This window comes from Centruroides vittatus, unplaced genomic scaffold (genome assembly GCF_030686945.1).
Source record: "Centruroides vittatus isolate TY-2023 unplaced genomic scaffold, ASM3068694v2 contig_1218, whole genome shotgun sequence".
NCBI classification, from domain to species: domain Eukaryota; kingdom Metazoa; phylum Arthropoda; class Arachnida; order Scorpiones; family Buthidae; genus Centruroides; species Centruroides vittatus.
Window position 1 is genome coordinate 713,032 of NW_027120780.1, and position 15,175 is coordinate 728,206.

At 25.7% G+C, this 15,175-nt stretch overlaps 1 protein-coding gene across 1 annotated transcript in view; it reads right to left on the bottom strand.

Annotated features, from left to right (window-relative positions):
* LOC136987429 (NPC intracellular cholesterol transporter 1-like) overlaps nt 1-15,175 on the bottom strand; it is a 74,779-nt gene that overhangs the window by 5,921 nt on the left and 53,683 nt on the right. The window contains exons 14-19 of the mRNA XM_067285167.1: nt 13,079-13,193; nt 9,169-9,233; nt 7,291-7,435; nt 6,988-7,219; nt 2,934-3,047; nt 970-1,129 (exon numbers count right to left, since the gene is read on the bottom strand). Of these exons, the coding sequence (XP_067141268.1) occupies nt 970-1,129; nt 2,934-3,047; nt 6,988-7,219; nt 7,291-7,435; nt 9,169-9,233; nt 13,079-13,193 (831 nt within the window). The remainder of the gene's footprint in view (nt 1-969; nt 1,130-2,933; nt 3,048-6,987; nt 7,220-7,290; nt 7,436-9,168; nt 9,234-13,078; nt 13,194-15,175) is intronic.

The following is a 15,175-nucleotide window of genomic DNA, read 5'->3' on the forward strand; positions in this document are numbered from 1 at the left end:
CTAAAACAAAATAAAACAACAATCCTCAATAAATATACATCTTGGAAATTACAAACATTTTAATCTCAACATGATTAAATCTGCTGTCAGGCTTTACCAAACAAGAACCAAACCTGCATATAGAAAGGTTTGGTTCTTGTTTGGTAAAGCCATACAAAAGTATTATACTATTTGTTATTTTTAGTTCAAAGACAATTATACTTTCTACAAATCTGAAAAGGATTACTTAAATTTTTGTCTCATGTTGAAAATTTAAATTCAGCATACTGCACTTTATATAAGTGATACATAAGGAATCTTGTATATACTGTATAATTAACACAATCATCATTTAAACTGTAAATTTAAACCTAGTACAAATTCAAATTAGAGATTAAAATTTAAACATTTTTGCTAAATTTCAAAATTTGCAATTGGATGACATTTATCAGTGATTAAAATGTTAGTTACTATAGACAAACATCATCACTCAACCCGTAATTAAAGCTACACACCAACCAATGCCAAATATTATTGAGTTAAAACGGCTATAATATTAATAAATTATTTGGCAATAGAGTTAGGCGTTAGGTGCCATCTCTTAATAAATTTAATAATTATAATTTAATTTAAATAATATAAATAATTTAGAACCACTGGAAGAAAAAAATCTGCACAGAATGGGATGGTGCCTAACGCCTAACTCTATTGCCAAATTGTCTCATAATTTATTATTACAATAGCTGTTTTAACTCTATAATATAGGCATTGGTTGGTGGTGAAGTTTTAATTATTGCAGTTCTATGAATAATACAAGGTAACTTGATCAGCACAAAAGCAAAACTAAATTATTTTTAACTACTTAACTGAAATGATCTAACTTGAAAATGATTAATAATTAATGTAAATTTTACTTATAATTAAAATTATTTTTAAACAATTTTAAAACAAAAATATATTTATCTACAGGTACTATTAAAAATGACTTACCAATAATACTCAAAAGAACTGGTAAAAATATTAAACTGTGCAATGTGCCAAAAGCAATTATTCCAAGATACATTCTAAAATAAAATACTTGAAATATTTGAGACTTGGCAAAAGCAAGAACAAGAATGCCACAATCTGTTAATGTAATTCCAGATAAAATCTGAAAAGAAACCATTGTATTAGTTGTCTTTTATTTTATCATCATTATTTAAGACTAATGTTAATAGGTATAATTATTCTGTTAATTTTAAATAAATAAATTTTCTATTATGATAAAAATGCTTTAAAGAAAATACATTATGATAATATTAATTCTTAACCTTATTATCTAGTTCATTAAAATTGCTCTTGGGCTTTGTTAAAACTGTACCTTTTGTCATTTCACTTGTCATTATTTAATTATGTTTTTATTAATGATTTTACATACAGTATGTTACAACACTTCATACACTATTGATAAAGTTTAAGATAACAATAAAATACATGGTAACTTAAGTTTACATGTATTGTGACTAGTTCATGCTTTTACAGGTGTCAACAGCAACCAAGCACAAGAATTTAACAAAACTTGTGGTATAGGCTCCAACAGTTCATAAGGGGAAGTAGAAGAGACGCTATGTCATGCAGCATTTATAGATGTCAGAGTTGTTGTCAAATCTGTCTGTCCACAGAGACCCAAAAGAGCTGAATAGGAGATTGTGGTAGCCATTTCATGAGCTTGCTTGCAATGCTTATTTACTGCTTTCTTCTATTGAAAATATGTCTTACATAGCAATATTTGAAATACCCAGCTTTATTTGAATACTTAATTAGAAGTAAAACCTATGATTACCAAGAAATGCTTACTTACAAAAATCTTAACTCATAATTCTTTTTCATGTGGTAAAGTAAGTAAGATTTTAATTACTAAATTGTCCTTAGCACAAATGTAGCTATCTATTATTTATTGCTATTCTATTATCTATCTATTATTTATTTATTATACAAATCTAGCATAAATCCTATCTGTAAAGTAATCACTCTCTATGGACTTGTGTGTCTAATGATGGCAAAATTCTTTATCTACCTGAATTATACATTCAATTTGGCTAACCACTCTTTTTAAATTTTCATCATATGGAAATGAACATAACTGGAATGGACAATCTTGATGAATCATGTTTTAGTGTACATTGACTACAGTTTCAAACTGCTTATAAAGAATTCTCTAGCAATTATGACAGCCAACCACTGCACAATATCTGCCTAAATTGGTTTTATAAGGTGTGTTACCAAATGAGAAACTAAGAATTGCATGCCTATACTAACAACTAGCAGTAACTTAATGGCTGTTGAGACATGTGGTAGAAGTCAAAAACATTTTGAAACTTGGGAATAGATAGAATCAGAATTTAATTAAATTCAAAACTCAAGAAATTAATATTATTAGCAAATTTAATTTATATGGTGGAATTTTGTAAAATTCTTTATCTTGTATATGCTAAAAGGCCTCTTTTCATACACATCATGGGTTTGATTAGATCCACAATGGAACAAGTAGATAATTGAAGAATGAAGCACAGCATATCTGGGCCAACACACTTATAAAAATTTGAACTAAGCTAAATTTTAACCCAAGCCTAGCCAGAGTGACAGAATGGTGCTTTTACTATCTCATCATCTGGTTAACATACTGTATTTATATAAAGTTTAAATTTACAGATCATAATTTAATGTAAATTAGCTTTTGTTTAGTCTTGAAATTTCAACTTATTATTTGGTATTCTTTAATAATTTATACATATTTCTCAGTAAGAAAAATATTTAGTATTTGATTATTTATAAAACTTACATATCTTTATAAGCCATCAAAAATTATAATTATCCAATTAAACCATTTTCAAATGAGGAAAAAAAAAAAAATGTTAAAAATGCAAATGTTACAAATACTAGAATAACGTAATAAATAGAAAACGATAACTTACAGAACTTCCCATTCGTCTCAAGGCATCTTCAGATCGTTTTGAACGAGTGGGTTCTGGGCTGATGGCGAAGCAACGTGTTAAATGAGAACAAAATTCAACAGATATACCGACACCCTATAAGATAATATATATTTTAATTCAAACATTCAAAAGTAAATTAGGCATATTACTTTTTTAAGTTAAAAATTAAAAATATTATTTAAAAAATTGTTTTATCATTAATACTTTGAATTTGTAAAACATTTGAAAGTTAACTAAAATATGCTAACTTTATGAAATAATTTTACATTATATTGTAAATGATACCATCACAGTCCAGATCATCATTTATAATATGAAAACAAAACAGATAAGCATTATAAATCTGTCAATAGAAAAAGAGGTTTTATATATTTACCCTAACAAAATAAAAATAAGTTAAAGATATTTACAACTTCATTTCTACAGAGAGTTCTATTCAAAAGTACAAAATTCAATATAATATCTTTTTATGGATAATAAAAATATTTGAATACAGGTATGATAAAATTATTAATTATAAATTTTGTATTTAATTTTGCATTAACTAATTTCAGTTAGTTAACTTTATTTTAAGATGATTTGCTTTTCTGTTTTATGTTGTATTAACTTCAGTCATAAATCAGCATTGTGTTATTTTATTCATACTTATTTTCTCTTAAATTTTATAATAAAGTTGTAATTACAAAAATTATTACATCTTTATCTTGTTATTACTTTTAACTATTAAACTTTTAAGTTTACTAGAATTTTTGAATTTTGTATTTTAAATACAAATATAAAACAAATATTGTCAAAAAATTACAAATAATAAAAAAAGTATATAAATTAAAAACTAAATCAACAGAGGGAAAAAAGACAATACAATATGTAACATGATATACCATTAAAAAAAAAATATTATTAACAATAATATTAGAACAATAATACTGTTTTGGATAAAAATTTTGAAATTATTTTTTATTTCATATTATTTATGACAAAATACAAAAACTTTTATTTTTAAATCAGTCTTACAAACTAATAGGAGATTTATTTTTATCATAATCAACATATAACTAAGAACAAAGAAAAAATTAAAAATTACAAATATTCACTACTTTTTAAAGAAATTTATGTTTTTATGTTTAAATTAATACTTCTTCAAACAACAAGATTAATAATTATTCTGAAAATATCAAACAAATTTATCTTTTTGATATCTGTAGAAAATGATTAGAAGTAAATTATGTTTACTCATCATTCTTGTTGTGTGTGTTCAGTATAAATGTATGAGATCAGCAATTATCAAGTTCAAAACTTGATGTGACAATATAAAGTATACCACATAAAAAGGGGAAAATAAGCATACTTATACAACTTGAATTGTACTTCAATATAAGCAAAAAGATTGCTTATATTACAAATATTCAAGTACTTTGTTAAATAAGTATAAAGTCACTTGCTCTTTAAAGAGTGTAATTTCACTCGCTCTTTAAAGAGTGAGTGAAAAAGACTCTGGACCCATGTTCAAACCCGGCATAAGTATTAATAGTTCTCTCAACTTGAAAAAGATGGGTTTTCAAAGTAAAAATATTAGGCTTGGAACAGTAGAAATTAAATTAAAATAAATAAAAAATAAATACATTATAAGTATTTATGAATAAAAAAAAATTACACACAAGAGAATTGAACCCGAGCACGCAAGCGCACGAGTCAGGAGTGTTACCACTCACGCCACAGCACGCTCGAGCGATAGTATGTGTAACTTATACATAAAGTGCTAAAGAAAACATTAAGTTCATTTTTCTCGTTTACATTTGAGTATTGCACTTTGGTATTTTACAGGTAGTGCACTCACATGGTGTACTACCTCCACACCGAAGATCGTCAAAATCAGTTTCCCCAAAGCTGTAGGGTCTCCTTGTGAGACTTAATTGCTACTCTTTAATTATAAATAATACATTTATTGACTTTTCAAGAAACTGTTATTGGTGTAATTGTAGTGATTTCTCTGCTCTTCATTTACTCAGAGACTGTACTGCTTTAAAAAAATTATCAAAAGAAAATTTCAAACTTTAGATATAATTTCTATAAATAATTATCGAACTATTTTAATTAATTTATCAAAAATGAATATGTATAAAATTAGCAATATTTTTATTCAAATTGTCAATGAATTGCATGACTGTTATTCAATTTGATTAATTGTGAAATTATTTAATTGTTAATTCTAATGTTATTGGATTGATGTCAATATTTATTGATTTATAAAATTTCCCCTGTAACAAGGTTTCCTAATTACAAATAAAGATTATTGATTGATAATTCAGGTGTGCATAATATTATTTCCACCCAGATCTTTAGTGTTTCATATGTCCAAACAAATCCAATTTATGAAATATTAGAATGCTGAATTATTATTGGACAATTCCAGATTATTGGATACCTGAATAATGATATTTTACTGTAACTTTGTAATAAAGCAATAATGTGCATATAAATTCTCTAGTAAGAAAAGTCTCTAACATCACTTTCCTATTTTAAAAAAATTTTGTAATATAATTATTTTGAGATTTGTAAATATTTTATTTATGAATTATGTATGTGTATTATCAAGAAGTAAAATCATAATTAAAATGCTTTGCAAGTATTTGTTAAAAAGAAATTTAGATTTTCTTACAACTAACAATTTTTAGGCATTCCACATTTTAAATTTTTCAAAACTTTAAAGCATACAAAAAAATTCTACTAATTTTTTAAAAAATTGTTTTGATTATTAATCTTAAATATAACTTCAGAGGAACTAGTCTAAAAATTTAAGTTTGAATTAATAATTAAAAAATTCTAAATATGTTTTTTATTGTGAAAATTAAACTTATTTAATATCTGTTTTATGATAAGAATCAGACAACAGACTAATAAATTCAAATGTTATCTTAATAATTAAAAAAGTCAACAACAACCAATATTCTTTCAAATTCTATAATTTTTTTCATTCCAAAAATGTATTTTTAGACCAGTAGCAAGCAAATGATTCCAATAAGCTGCAAATTATGAAAATATTTATATTAATTATGATTATACATATATTGATATTAACTTATATTTTACAATATATTTACTAAACAATCCAAAAATTTTTTCTGATTTAAACAATTGCTTTAAAAAATTGTCAATAGCAAATGCATGTACTACTAAAACTGACAAACATTTTTTAATTAAAGTATTTTGGTGAAGTGTTTCATGATTAATTTAAAAATGTCTGAACTTTGGCAAAACAGAAAAATTAACAAAAATAAAATGAAAATTAAAGAAATTATTTCTACAAAAATTTCATATCTTCTTTTCTCTGCATTTTCCTTCTATTTCACACTTTATTTCAGATTATTAGTCAAGTAAATTCATTCCTTACGATATTCTGAAGACAAATTTAAACACATCAGAATAGCATTGAGGTTAGTTTTCTATGCACTGACTTTCTACAGACACTGAAATTATCAGACTTTTGACTAATATATTAATTGCTTGTTAAGAATGTTCAACAACTTTTATAATAAATCTCAGTTTTAAACTATAGCATGTCAAATATAAAATATACAGAAGACATTTATTGTTTTATGATAGTGTTTCAAATTCATTTATCTACAGATGTGATAGAAAATAGAAAAAAAATTAATTTCAAATTCTAAACTAAACTTTTTAGAATAATCATTTGCTTTACATTTAATATTAAAAGTTTAAAAATAATTCAAATCAGAGGCCAGAATTATAATCAGATTTTAATTTTTTCTCATTAATTTTCTTTTCATCTGATAATGTAATAAATCAAATATCCAGTAATGATTTACAACAGGTTTGCATAATATTTTTCTACTTTGACTTTAAAATTTAAGAGTAATACCATAGATTTCTCTAATTTAGATTTATCAACTAGTGATGCTATTTAACTCAAATTTTGCATATTTGATTTACAATATTGATATAGTTAAGGCATCTGACTGTTCCTAATTCTAAATATTAATATTTCTTAAAATGATAAAGAGAATTCACTTACCACAACAAGATTGACCAAAGACACTGCATTTAATGAAATATTCCACCAATACATTAATCCCATTAAATTAATTATGATCATAACAATGGTTATAATGACAATTAATGCCGAAAGTAAATCCAAACCCAAAAATAGGAAAGTGACAATAAAAATAGCAGCTACTGAATATCCTAGACTTTTTAAAGTATCGGGCCACATCGTTAAATATTGTTCATAAAAGACATGGACAATACTAGAAAAAAAAGTTTATTTAGTTTTACATTAAAAAACATGAAATAATTAATGATATTAATGATAAATTACCTGTAAGGAAATACTTTAGCAGTTGAAGTATTATTTTTTTGAAGTTTTTCAGTCATCCATTCAGAAATTTGACGAGACCATCTTAATGCTTCATAAAAGTCTTTAGATGACTTTAGAATTGTATGAAAAGTCATAAAATTGGTTGCTTTAAAAAGATAAACAAATTATATCATTAAATACAAACATTAAAAAAAAAAGGTTTAAATAAAAAAAGTTTCAATTTAAATCTGCAGTTCTATACAAATATGACAAATCATGAAAAAGAATTAAAATTATTAAATAATAAAATGTTACAATTTTAAAAATAATAATCTTTTGTTCTAATGCTAATTTGTTTAAAAATTTGTTTCTCTGTGCAAAAAAGAGAACTTTACATTTTAAAATGTTGATTTTTCATTTTTGTTAATCTACATGAGTTAGAATTTTAATAGTAAGAATTATGCGGTAATTTTTTAAGAATAGACAAAAAAAGTTCTGGATTGTCCAGCTTTACATAAATAAATTATGTTGTTAATTTTACAAGATTTTTCCTTAAAGTTTAAAATGCCAGCAATTTTTGCTGGACAATGTGTTCATTTAAGTGCATTTTATATAAAATTAGAATTGTATTAATAAATCTGATTTTCTTTATTTTGATCTTTAATGTCACACCTTGTCCTATATGTGAGATCATTTTATATGCGAGTAAATACGGCATTTCTTAATTAAATATATTTATATTTATATAAGCAAAATTTTAAAAAATGCTTTTAAATGTCAGTATCTAATACATAGAACCTTTATGCCATATATTGTAGTATAATTTTATGTAAATTACTTTTTAAGATCATTTTATAAATTTATAAATTAATATGCACTTTTTAATTTATAGAATTTTAACTTCTGCTGAAGAAGGACTTTGCTGCTACTATTTAGAATTTCAGGCCATACAAGATTACAATAAAGGTTTTTAATATGAATTTGTGTGTGTTCACTCCCTTCAATATTATAAATCCTAGTTAAAACAAAAGTCCAAATAGACAAGTCACACTCAAAGGACTAGAAGCACATATCTTAATATCCAGAACAAAATGTATATATCAAATAAATGCAATATTCTTACTATTAAAAGTTCAACCTTCATATTATCATCAAACCATACAGTAATTCAAATTTCTTCTTGATGTATAGTTTTAAACCAAAAACAACAACAAATAAAGCTTAGGGACTGAATTTTGTTCTCAATGTTAGTTAACTAGATTTATTTCAAAAATTCATAAGAAAAACTTGACACGTGAATTATATCTAATAAAAACATTTAATTTTTCCAGCTTTATAAAAATTATTGTGCATGTAATCATTTATTGATGCAATTTTTAATTTTTTAGTAATAACTAATTAGTGATATGCAAATAACTGTGTTACTTTTGTACCAATTACACAAGAATCCAAAGTAATAATCATTCTTTGTCAAAAGCAGAAATGACTTTTTAAATTCATTTTTCCCAATGTGGTAATATTTTTCCCTAAAAGACACTATTAACCCTGTAATGATTATGCAGAAAGTCTACAAGGTGATGGCAAAATAGAGAATGGTAAGAATATTTATGCTTTCTGGGTTGTAAGCTTTATAAATTTTTGAATCTCTAAAAAATTCCTGAGAATCTAAGAGGGACTTGAAAACAAGTTTCTCAGAGAGAAGGAAATGCTCTTTATTGCCTGGGTCATCTGGCAGTAAATAAATAATACAATTATAAAAAATAACCATAGCCATAAAGAATAAAAAAATTGTCATTCAAAAACAAAAAACTTTCTCCAATATCCAACCGTAAGGTCATATATGTAATTAAAAGGGCTACATAAATATATTCATCATAGAAATTTTATAAATATAATTACCTCCAATTTCAGTTGCATTATCTTTTGTAATTATTTCAACCGACGATGCAAATTGTGCTTTTCCTCTAAAATAAAAAAGTAATGGTTCATAAATATTTCATTCGTAAGATTATACATTATCAAAAGGTTATGTATTAACAAGGGGTCATAATAATTAAAATTAATTCATTCCATCCATAAAACTCTAAAGTTAAACAAAATGTTTAAAAACTTGATTTTGGTGAACAGTTTGAATTATATATTAAAAATACTTTAAGTTTATTAATTATAAAAAATAATTTATATATTGTATATGCTTAAATTTTAATATCTGCACAAATCTGAAAATTATTGCAAGATTACCCAATTTGTTATTGACAGTGTATTTTTTTAATAATAACAACGTAAATATCAAACTAAGAATTAAGTATTCACTAAACATGCTAATAATTAAAAAAAAACTATGATCTGCAAATGAACTATTTCAATGAAAAGGAAAACTAGAATGCAAATATAGACATAAGAATTGTTCTATATTCCATTAAATTCCAAATTTCAAGCTTATGAAATAAAAACTGTAAACCTATAAACTCTGTACATCTGTCCTTCCTTAATGTCAAGAATAGTGTTAGATGAAAGTCAAGACCAGATACGGAAAGCTTAGGGAAAGAGGCCCCGATTAACTATATAAAAACTTCTGCTTTGGGCAAGAAGTCACGTTATTTCAGTTAAAAAAATTTTCTCCTGAACAGTGTCAGATAGATGACCAGCATGACTTTGTTGTTAACAAGAAAAGTATGATGTACAGAGGCAAGATGCTACTAAATTTAAGTACATTGTGACAACAAATTGCAGCCTAGCATTGTAACAATGTCACAATAATAATTGCTTGTTTCTATATAATTCCATTTCAAGTTATAAACTGAGAAAGTGTTTATGTTAATTATATTTCAAAGTAATTTTGAACAGACTACAATTTTTAAAAATAATTACTTATGAATATATGCCTAAATACATACACACACATTGTAATAAATTGCAATTTTAACAATCAATTTTGAAAAAATGTAAAACATATATAGTCTGTCTATGGAAAGAATCATCTTTGATATTAACTAATGAGCATCAGCAATTGATTGTTTAGTTGTGACAAGTTTCTTCTGGTTTCTTCCTCATTTGCTAAACATGTCACCACCACTATAAACAGTATTATGGAAGCTTCACATTCTGGTATTGGAATACAAGGAAGTTCATTACAGTAGTAGTTAAATGCATGATTATAAAAAATTAGCACAATTAACAGAAAAGTTGTTCTGCCATCTAGTGAGAGAAAATAAAACAAAATTCACATATTGCCTGACAAATTAAGTGAAAAGTGCTGACATCATTAGGGAATGTGCTGATTGGTTTAACTGAAGTGACATCATGCATGACGTTGCTCTCAAGTTGATATTAACAATAAATTTTTAAAATTATTATATTGCTAAAATTTGTAAACTTAACATTTAGTTTATTATTATTATTATCCCTTTAAAAAATAGGTTTTAAAGCAAATTTAATAATTTAAAATACAGACACATTAAAAAAAATAATTAAAATTTTTTATTGAAGTAAAAAATAGAATAAACTTAAAAAACATTAAATGAATTAAAGATAAAGGACATAACTTAAAAATAATTTGTCCTTTATCTTAATACTAAAATATGTTCGTTAATACTAAAATCATTATCTTAAAATTAAGCACTTTTTGATTCAATCCTATTTTGATAGAAAAATCAGAAAAATTTCAGCAAGATAAAACTACTTGTGATCCTGATAAAAACACTTTTGAAATTTGAGTGTCTAATAAGACAAAAGCAAAAATGCAACAATTCCAAGATCAATCAACATAAACATGGTGCTAAAATTCAGGAATGCTTCATAATATGCAAGATTATTATAATTACAAAAGTATACTGTAATTAAGTTAAATATAGAGCATGATTACAAATTAATATCACCAAAATTTGTGTGTGTTTTGAGATTTTAAACTATGAAATATATTTTTTACAAACTTAAAATTATTCACATTTCCAATAAGTGAATTAGGGTGGGGGCTCCAATTGTTGACCACTTCCAGTAGTTGACCATGTAAGCTGAAATCCATATGTAATCAGTCCATTGGAGCAGGTTTAAATGAGCCATATTCACAGGAAGTCTCATAAGATGACCCCATTCTCAATGGCATGTAATAACAGGTTGCCTCACTCATTGTGATGAGAAAAATTATTGTGCACCCCTTCTGGTAGTCGACCACTTCAGATCTTTAAGATAACAAGGGCTCTGCTTTGTGTTTCATCTGCACATTTTCTACAAAATGCCTATTATTGAGCTCACTTATCCTTTCACAGTTGCCACATTTGTGAGGTTTTGATAAAAGAAAACCCAGCTGACTGCTATAAACAATCATGCAACCACATTGACTAACTACTGGGTGAACAGCCCATGATTAAATTACTTTTTTTTTTTTACTTAAAATAAAATAAAGTATTATATCTAGCCTGTACTTATTTACTGTCTGTTTTTCACCTTTTTTCTTTCTTGGGTAGTGGTACTATAATTCCTAATATACAATCAATATTCAATTTCTTTCTTAAATTTTAGATTTCTCACCTATAAACTTCACATTATGTATTTATTAATTTCCTTATATTTTTGAAATCATCCTTCAGAAGCATCGTATGAATTTATCATATGAGAATTTATCATATAATCTGATAAATTCATATGAGAACATTTCCTGCAGAACCAGATCATTTGCATTGTTCTCTAATCCAGAGAGCTAACTTCATAATTTTTCACTCACTACCATCAAAATATCAGCCATTTTGGACAGTTTTAACTGAAGTTCATTTTGAATAGTAATAATCCTAAATGAAAAAGAATGTAAACCTATTGTAAGAAAGCCTTATTTAATGCAAACAATCAGTCAAATTACTGGGCTATTTTCAGACTACATTAAATTATCATTTGGCATTAATTAATTAAAATCAGCTTTTGAGATGTTTTTTGTATACAGAATGCCTTATTACATTTCAGAGGTATGGGCACAGACTAAGTCATTTTCTTTAGCCACAGAAACTATTTGACAATCTGACTAGACTAGTACATGTACTAAATGATTAGACAGTGTCTTTGTGGAGAAGAGAATGACTCAAAAGGAAAGGACTTTCTTCTGCAACTGATCTTCAGTCCAGATGTTTAAAGTTTTCCCCCATTTTTCAATAACTGAATCTTTGAAAATGCTCATATTTTTGATTCCTGAGAGGAAGCCAACACTTGCATGTCTACTTTCTCTTCTTTCCCTTTAATATATGGTTGATTCATTTATGATTTAACTACAGTTGTCAATGCTTCTTCCTGCAAACAATACTTCTAGCATGTTAATTTTGTCTTTGAGAGAATTTTATTCTTTATCCCTTTTGATATTTTGCCACTGGATAACATTAGTTTTTCTTTTATCCTTAAAAATCAGCAATTAAAATCTGCTTGTAAAACAATGCTCAAATCACAAACCATATCAATATAAAGAATAATGTTTATTATCCATTAAAGTGTATTTGCTAAAAATAACTCAAACAATACACATTAATACAATCTAACAAACATGAAAACTGCAGTACAAGATAAAAGCATACAAAAAATTTATCTACGAAAAACAATTTTATTAATTTTTGTTATTTATGGATGTTTATGGAATAATTAACATTATTTTGTTAATTATTCCACAAATATACAAATTTTTAGCTTTATAATATACACACATGGTTACAAATACCAAACCATAAACATGAAAAATGTACAGATATGAAGCATATAAAAAATGTACAGATACTGCATATAAAAATTTTTTTCTAATACTTCCTGCATAAAATTATTTCAGAAAGCTTACCCTTTAGAACATGTTTTATGAGGAACGTCCTCTAGGAAATAAGGTAATTTTTCCATAAATTCTCCACCAACAGGACGAACTCCACGTGGAATACTGCAACTAGAACACATGAAGGCTGGAAAAAAAATACCATTATTTTTAAAGCAACAGATAATTTACAATATTTTTAAATGCCAAAATCTTGGCTTTTATTATTAGCAAAATATATAATTAGCAAAATACTTGCCAAAATCTAATGGCTTTTTTTATTAGCAAAATATTCTCTTATATGTAAAATTTAGAAGAGAATTTTGGAATATGACTGTTTTAAAGAAGCATGTAATATAAGTGTAAATTCAAACTTTTAGTAGAGACTAACTTTGTAACTAAATATTTTTACTTGAATTAATAAACTACCTTGGGCTTTTAGATTATAGAACAATCATATTGAAGATAAAATATTCAAGCCAGACAATCTATTGAATTATTGAACTATAATTATGCTAAGTTAATAATTAGATACAAAGATTAACCCTGTGGCATGGTGTGTGTGTCTGTGTGTGATAAATGGCTGTGTACCAAGGAGGAAGACTGTGGGCATTTAAGTTGTCTCCAGTCAACACCACGAATAACTTCTATGATTACATCTAAATTAACAGTTCTGAAAACAAAGATTGGACGGAGGTCCAGAGAGCATAAATAGCAATGCATCTACACAGTATGTGAAAGGCACAGATTCAAGTTCTGCTCTGGGTCTATTCTTTTCTTCCAGAAATTTTAAATTAAAATTAATTTATTATTATTATTAAAATTATTACAATATGGCAGCTTAACAATCTACTTTTAGACAAATTAGGCTAAGTTAATAATTAGACATGAAGTAATCATAACCCACTACTTCAGCAGATGGTCTGTCTTTAATCAAAACATCAGGTTTGTGGAATTGTTTAGATAAAATATTCTTAATGTAATTATTAGAGAAAGTTTTATTCATCACAAATAGTTAATTTAAATTCAGATTAATGCTTTCATTGAGAGAAAACTATGTCATAATTTAAACAGTATAAATTATTTAGTCGAAATAATTTATATTACTTCATGTGAAATATCTGAAAGGTGGTTTTGAAATCATGCATTCAAATATACAAATTTCTAAATAACCATTTATTTACATATAAAATGACATTGTTTATTTATAAATAAAAGTAAATGTAAGGATTGTCCATTATTATAATTAATGTGTAAATAAAAATACTATATGATGCAAAGGAGAGTAAAATTACATTAATAAATAAAAACCAAAAGTGAAGAAATTTTAGTAAGATTATGATGTGTTTTCATTCAACTATTTTCTAGATCTTGAATAAATTATAAAATAATGAACCCTTAAAGTACAATACTAAAAAAACCACCCATATAATGAACTGCTACAGAAACAGCTTTAGATTAAATATAAAATAGAATATTTATAAACAAGAAAAGAACATAAATATGAATGAATTGAGTTTCCTGTGCACAGGGACTTGTGCATGCTTCATGCATCACACATGATTTATAAGATTTTCAATTAATAATTCAAATAATTTATAAAGTACTTTTGAAAATAAAATACTTGCTTACTCATATACAGACTAATGTTTTCAATCCTTTCCTTTGGATCTTTGTCAGGTCTATGGTTTTTTAGAATCTAAATGATTATATTGCAATCCCTGAAAGATTATAATATTTAAACATATATGGAAAGTAGAACACATTAAAAAAACCAATGATGTTTGAAAAGCAACATTTGCAAAGATAATCAAAAGCATTCAGATTCTAAAAAACTGTAGACCTGACAGTTCAGAGGAAAGGATCGAAAACATTAGTCTATAGATTAGTACGTAAGTGCTAGAGTTTTATTTTAAAGGTAATAATTTTTTGAAGAATTTTTAATACTGTTAGTTCAGTCTGAAAGAATTGTGAGTAGAACATTCTAAGCTAAGCCAGCTAAGTTATTTTTCTTCTTCTCTGCATATGTTTTGCATGGAGCATGTGCAAGTCTTCAAGTGCAGGAAGTTTAATTCATTCATATTTATGTTCTATTCTTTAAATATTTATTCTATTTTGTAGATTGATCCA